This window comes from Parasteatoda tepidariorum, chromosome 3 (genome assembly GCF_982258835.1).
Source record: "Parasteatoda tepidariorum strain Cologne lab strain chromosome 3, Ptep-v5.0, whole genome shotgun sequence".
Taxonomy (NCBI): Eukaryota; Metazoa; Arthropoda; class Arachnida; order Araneae; family Theridiidae; genus Parasteatoda; species Parasteatoda tepidariorum.
The window spans coordinates 17,543,132-17,550,901 of NC_141757.1; the positions used below are offsets into that span (position 1 = coordinate 17,543,132).

At 25.5% G+C, this 7,770-nt stretch overlaps 1 protein-coding gene across 1 annotated transcript; it reads right to left on the reverse strand.

The window, feature by feature from the left end:
• Positions 1–441: 441 nt before the first annotated feature.
• On the reverse strand, positions 442–6,659 carry LOC147813196 (cyclin-T1-like). Its single transcript, XM_087158466.1, has 7 exons — positions 5,924–6,659; positions 5,085–5,166; positions 3,645–3,773; positions 2,693–2,753; positions 1,964–2,026; positions 1,230–1,275; positions 442–581 (listed from the first exon to the last, which is right to left on the reverse strand). The coding sequence occupies exons 1-7, from the start codon at positions 6,067–6,069 to the stop codon at positions 476–478; spliced, it is 633 nt and encodes a 210-aa protein (XP_087014592.1). The 5' UTR covers positions 6,070–6,659; the 3' UTR covers positions 442–475.
• Positions 6,660–7,770: the final 1,111 nt, after the last annotated feature.

Here is a 7,770-nt window from a genome sequence, read left to right on the forward strand (position 1 = left end):
AGAGTGCTAAGTAAAATATTCTTATACAGTTTTAAATTACCGTAGAAAATTCTTGATAAAGAGAATTTAAATTAAAAAAATAATTTAAAGTCGCACAAAAAAATTTCCTATTTTAAAATGCTAAATAAAAATTAATAATCATTGTAAAAGAAAATTATTTTATACAAAAAAAAGGATAAATTAAAAGAGTAAAAAATTACTACATTATTGAAAACAGCCTACATTTACTATCTTAATATATTTCAATCTCCATTACACATTATTATGAAAATTAAAAGAAATTAAGCTTAAAAAACTGTGATTAATATAAAAAAACAAACCTCTGAAAAAATTAATTCCTGCTTGTGTTAAATTTTTTTTAAAACAGCCATTAATTTTTTTAAAATTAAAGCATACATTATTTTCATACAATAAAGAATTAATTCCTGAAAATAATTAAATCAAATTATAAATTAGAGTCAATGTCAATAACATCTCATTTAAATCTTACCTCCCAATTAGTCCACTTGCAGGCCAAATGAAAACAAAAGCAAGCAACTACTCTAGGCTTGTACTTGAGGCACATGTTGGTCAGATGCAAGCTAAATTAAAAAGATAAAATATTAGTAAATAGTAAAGATAAGAGATTAGTAAATAGTAGTTTCCAAAAATAAAAATTTATAAATTATGTGATCCCACCATTTATTTTAAAATTTTTTGCTTTCTGCATGCGTATGTGGCACGTTTTAGTTCCTTCAAAAGAGGATTTGTTCTATTGAAATTTTTTTTTCGAGTTAATTTGTGATTATTTTCAAAATATTGAAATGGAATATCCAAGTTCCGACAAACTAGTATTTTCGACCCTTTTTTTTCTTCTTTCTTTTGTCTTTAAACTAGGTTCTGAGACGGCACAAGCTGCTCGTAATATATGTGCTGTGCATGGAGAGAAAGCCGCAGCTGAGGAAGTCGTATGGAAAATTTAAAAATGTCAAATTTGAACTGAAAGACGTACCTCGTTCTGAACATTTCGTTGAAAATTGAGTGGATTAAACTTTTAGACGAAAATTCTTGCCGAACGACAAGGGAAGAAATTGAAATGCCCTTTCTCACAGTAAACTTTTAATAACATTCAAGAAAAAAGAGACGGGACCTTAGTTGCCAACCCAATAGAAACAAAATTTCTATAAATCAGGTTAAACAGAAAAAAATAACGTATGATTAAAATACATGGGAAATATAAAATATCATACCTGTTTGTAGCGATGAGGTTTGACACTCGAGTAAGATCTTTTCCGGCTGTAAATAGAAAAAAAAAATTAAAATAAAATAATCTTTTTAAAGCAAGATAAAATTACAATTTTACTAACCCCAAAGGCACATTTTACTAATGTAAATTGTTTAAAAAACGTTAAAAAAGAATTTTTTAATAAATTTGAGCAAAATTTCTTAGAAAATTAAAAACAAAAGTATACATATATTATATATATATATATATATTTAGAATTAGACCTTTAAAGTTAGAAAAGGAATCATAATTTATTTAACTAGTAAAAATTGTGTTTTTGAAAATGTTAAATAAATATTGGTTTCACAATCATAAAAATTATTTAAATTTTTTGCCCTCCAAATAATAGTAAAAATATAGGTTAAAACATTACAAAAGAAGTTTTTCTTAAATTCAAAGATTCTTCGAATTTTTGGCTTTTATCAAATTTCTTTAATTTAGTGTGTAAATACACAGTAAAAAAAAATAAACACAAAATTAAACTTTAGCTCTGAAAGCTATAAACTTGAAGAATTTGCAAGAAAATTCAATTTAGTATCATAAGACAAAACTAGTTAGACTGATTTTGCCTGTATTCATAAACAGAAAAAAGAATTACTCTTCATTTTTGACAATTCACGTTAAATCAGTTAAATTTATTAAGAACGCTTCAGAATCAAAACTAAAGTTTAAGCTTTATTAATGCAATAAAATACTCACCATTAACCATTTTGCAAATCCGTTCCACATAGGGATGAAGATGGTCAACGTTCAAATCAAATCCTGGAAGAAAAAAAAGTAACTCAATTTTATCTGATACTATATTGTAGACAAACAAAACTATTCAAAATTATAAACAATCAATAAACACTGAGCGAAATACAAATAAATAAACTCTCAATAAAGCGATGGGAATATTTAAGTTCGACATGGGCCTTTATTGTTTTTCAAAAGATAGTCCTTTTTCTTCTCTTTTTAAAATCCGTTTTCCTGTCAAACAAAACAGAACGTCGTCACTGATAGAACGCCACAAAGAACAGAAATTAAAAAAAAAATTCTTTTGCTTGATTACAGTTTAATTTATTCCATTTTTTAGAATATTCGTATGAAATTGATAAAACATTAATTTAAATTTATTCATAATTTTTTCAAGGATAAAATTTAAAGGACTAGGACTTTTACAATAACAATCTGCCTGCGTTAAGTAGCAGACAAATTCGTATTTATGAAGATAGTGTTGCAAATTCATTCCGTAAATTCAGGTTTTCGGCCTGTTGATGTAAAAACTGTGACGGAAAAAAACGAGTGCCCACGCGTGCAAGAAATTTAATTGTTGCTTGCAAAATTTAGAATGTCCTGGAGTTGGATTACGGCTTTACTCTTTACCAAAATATTTAAATCTGCCATATAAATAATTAGAAATAGAAAAAAAAATTATGCTAAAATTACCTAAAGTCAAAAGCAAAGCTTGTTCAAGTGCAATTAATTCATGCTCCTTTTTCTGATAAGCCTGGATGGAGAAAAAAAATCATTAGAAACTTAGAAAACAACTATTGAAATTCAATTCTTATATATATATATGTATAACTCACAAAATAAAATAAAATATTATTGTAAATTATTATTATTTCAAAACAGTTACATCAAAGTTATTTAATTTTGGTACTGTAACCAAATATAGACTGTTCCCTAAAAATAAATAAATAGATAACGAATAAAAAAAAATAAATTAAAACATATAAATTAAGCATACAAAGGTAACCGTTCAGTTTAAATTGTTCATCAATTCATAAATATATATAAATTTAAATAATTGTATTCGCTATATTACTGAAATATTACGGAGAATTTGTAAATCTTTATTAAAAAAATTAAGGGTAAAAGTAATTTCATCAATAACTACTAGAGTTTATAAAAAGAAAACCTTGAAATAAGAAAAATACGCTAAATTCTTCATATAAATAAATCTGAAAATGATTATTTTACATTAAACTTAGAATAATTAGAATTTAGGCCATTAAAACCCCATTAAAGTTAACTTTTTTAGATTTTCACTGCAATCGGAAAAAAGGGAGTAAACGAAAAGAGAAATGTTTGGAAAAAAAAAGAAGAAAAACCTTGGATACACCTCCTATAATGTAAAACCATATATTCAAAGTTAAAATAATAAAGTTGCTTAACCATACGCATTTAGATAGTATAAAATCGTCAAACATTAAACAAACAAGTACAATCATAAATCAATAAACAAGAATACAGTTTCAGCTGGATTTTAAAAAAAATACCAAATAATGAAGCAAACTTTAAAAAAACTGCTGATTAATGAAGATTAAGTTAACTCTAATACTATTATTCTAAAGTAAAAACAACAATTATTAAAATGTAAGTCAGTCGTACTTACTGTGGAGCGAACATCTAACGTTGCCGTATGTCCATTAATTAAACAATGGGACAACTTAACCACGTGTTCCAGTCTCCTTTGCTGACTTTCTGCTTTAGATGCTAGAAATACGGCAGCCGCGGACAGTCTCTGCAAAAAGAGAGCGAGAATATGGTTAGAATGTGATTAAAAAATGAAGGGAAAAAAAACTGTAAGAACATGGTTAGAATGAGATTAAGAAATGGGGAAAAAAATAAACAAAGTAGTTTTTCACAAGATTTGAAATTTTCTTTCTCATCATAAAACACTTTAATGAAAATAAGCTTTACGAAATATAAAAAAAAACATGTTTTCTGCATCCTATTTAAATTAAAAAGCGTAAAAGTCCATTGTTTTACAGACATAATAATTTCGGCAAAATAAGTAGAATATTCTTTTCGTATGAATATGTCTGTGATTTCGTTATTCGTAGAAAGCTTCGGAATTATAAATTTCAAAATATATAAATTAATTTAATGTTTTTGATGTATACAAAAATACTTAGTATTCATATTATCTGATCTTCACTTTACTCAATTTCGATTCATATTCAATGAGTTTTTACCTGTCTTCTTAAAAACGAATTATGTTTAAAACCCATTATTTAAATTAAATAGTAAACCTTTAACAATTCGGATTTCCCTTCGTTTAGCATCAAATAAAATTAAATAACCATATTTCAAATTTAAATTTATAAGTTTGCAATGATTTTTAGCATTAATAGTAATTTTTTGCACTAACTTTTAAGATATTAAGAACTCAAAAATTGCTGTACTCCAATGTATCAATGGTAAAAGTTTTAGAAATGTAAAGGTTTTTCTGTTTGATTTTGCAACAGTATCATATTGAAGCACTTACAAATTTTTTCATATTGTATTAAGAGATTCAAAACTCTCACTATGCTAATACGGTAAATTTTATACATCTGTCTTTGTATAGCTGTACATTTAATACATTTGCGTTTGTATATCTTGTCTTATTTGTCTTTGTACATTTGTAGAGCTGAATTTGTTTTTTTAAACTCAAATTAATAAAAAAGAACACAGGTAAAGTTGGATTAAAAAAATACTTAAGTATGGAGAAAAATTAAGCATATAATTTTAGGGTCCCCATCTTACAAAATATAAAATTAACGCTTTAATGAAGCTTTTTTTTTAAAAAAAGAAAAGAAGAGAAATGCATCGAAACCAGTCGTATACCTAAAAAAAATAATGTAAATCTGAAAAAGCTGAGTTAAAACGCAAAGTTCTGTAGTTCAAAACTAGTAAGGGAATATAGCATTTTTACATTAAAATTGATTTAAGTATAAATAAAAACTTTAACTGAAGATTAAAGTTTTGTACATGTTATTTAAGGTTTGATACTAAATAGAAAAAAAATATATTTAAAAAATAGATAATAAAATAACAAATTTTCACTTACTAACATCGGAACCTCCACAAAAGAATGGATCATGTAGAATCTATGCATGAAAACGATAGCAGTACTAATGCACAATTGATCTCTAATACAAAGTTAAAGAAATAACTCACTTTCTCTCGTGTATAAATACTTAATACAAAATAAAACTAAACGAAAAACTAGCCCTTACATATCAGAGAAATTTTTAAAAGAAAGAGAAATTTATTTAAAACAAATTAAAGACAATATTAATTAAACTCTGAAAATAAAGTTATTGCTCTGTACCGATGTATATTACTGCCATATAATTTAACAAGAGTAAAAATCCACTCATAAAACATTAAAGCATATATTTCGTCTCGCATGCATTTCAAACTACAAAAAAGAATTAAACTCCTAAATTGTAATGTTATGGCTTTTGGTGGTTCTAAAAATAATATATTTAAAAAAAATAATGCATAAATGTAAACAAAACAGGCATATGTATAGCAAACACGTGCTGGATTTTGATATTGAAAAGAATCTATTAAAAAAAATTAACTATTCTATTAGTATACCATATTTATAAATATTAGTATCACACATTTATCATAACAATAATTTTTACACTGCTATTATCGTTAATTTATTAAAAACGTTTAAACTATATGCATAATTTTTAATTAGTGGCAGTTTTCCGCCTGTATTTTTCTAAACTAGAAATTTTTAATGTATAAATATAATCATGTTAATAGCATTGAGAAAACATAAAAAACGTGCAAACTTACGAACTAGTTAACTGTTATACCGGTTCACACAAAATACAATATAATTAACACCAGTTAATACATTTCAAAATATATATTAAAAAAAAAGGATACAGTAGCAAGCGATTTCCCATGGACTGGATGAAGGCTGCAGCATGTTGGCGATACTTCATTTCTTTCTCGATGGACACTCCGTGTTTCCTACTTGGCGTAGATGTTAACTGATCTACACTAAAATACCACCGATCGAACATTTCCATTTAAACACACTCGGTTATTTAATTAAAAACAAAACTAAAACTGCCAAAAATGAAGAGTAAGAACTACGTTTTTAAGAACGAGACTGAATGTACAGAAATGCTGTATTATAGATGCACACACAGAATATACTCCTTATGAAACTCTTATATGTTGCAATGAGTTAAAAAGCAATCTCATTGGTTAGTGTTGATAAAGTTTAGTTAGCAGGTGGGGTGGGAAGGGGCTATCCCCCCATTGTAAGGGACAATGGCAACAAGTTCAGATAAGATTCTGAATTGGTTGTTAATTCTCCCCCCCACCCACTTTCTTGACTTTCATAACTATGAATGCAAATTTATGACAGATAGTTAATATTTCACATAGACATTATGTATGGGGTATTGCAGCTTAGTTCGCAAGGTGGTCAAACTGAAAAGTGATGCTGTGGTAGATCCCTATTATTATTATTATTTAAAAAAAAGATACAAAGAAAACAACTATGTTGTCCAATGTTATTTCCTTAGAAGTTAAATACAATTACTCACAGGATTCAATAAAAATTTACCTTCGTTATAAAAAGTAACATTTTATTATAAAGAATGTGTGTACATATATATATATAAACACATTGTTTGTAACAAAATATTACTTCTTAAAAGATATTTTAAGTAGCCTAAGCATATATTTTTCTTGTACTTTTTTACGAATACTTGATTGAAAAAAATAAATCGTCCCTTTCATATTTAATTAGAAACTTGCAAAAATATTACTATTATTTTACTGGTTGGGTAATAATTAAATGCAAATTTGTTTTTATTTAATAATGTATTCAAAATTAAAATAATAATTTTTTTTCTTCTTCTTTTATTATAAGTTAGTATTAGATCAGAATCGAGAAATACGTTTTCCTTTGTTATAGCACATCATACTCAAATGTAAGGGAAAAAAAGTAATTAAATAAATGAATAGTTGTATTTTAATTAACTCGATTGTGAATTTTAAGCTATAGTCTGACACTTTTAAATTGTAACCGTTATATCCAAAAGAAGGGAGAAAAGCATTTTTCAAAATTTAGCGGTTGAATCAAAAAGATTTTAAAACTTATACGCATGCAAATAAGCAAAATTCGTAACTTTTTAAAAGCTAATGATTATTAAAACGCATACATCTAGTTCTAGACAATATCAATTCAATAAATAATCAATTCAAAAACTAATACCAATCTTAAAAACGGAATAACGAGTTATTTTATATCATATACGAAAAAAGTTTTATATTTTATTTAATATTTTTCATTTATAATGTGGAGCTTTCAGCAATTAGCAGATTTCTGAGAAACGGAAATTATAACCGGAAATGGCAAATAGAAATACTGATAAATTCTAAGAGATATGTGAATAAGTTTTTATTTATTTTACATTTATTTTTTAGATTTATTTATAATCGTTTTATTTTTTTTTAATTTTGTATTGTAAAAAAATTATTATTAATTAAAATTATTTTTAAATAATAATGAATAATAATTTTGTTATTATTGTAATTAAAATTATTTATTTTTAAATTGCGTATTTTTTTTTTCGATTTCAAATTTGGAGATTTGTGAAATAAATAATATTAAATTTATTTACATGTCTCTTAGAATAAGGAAAGAAGAAGAAGAAGAATCTCTTAGAATAATAGAATTTTCCTTTTATAATAATCTCTTATAAAAGGAAATACTA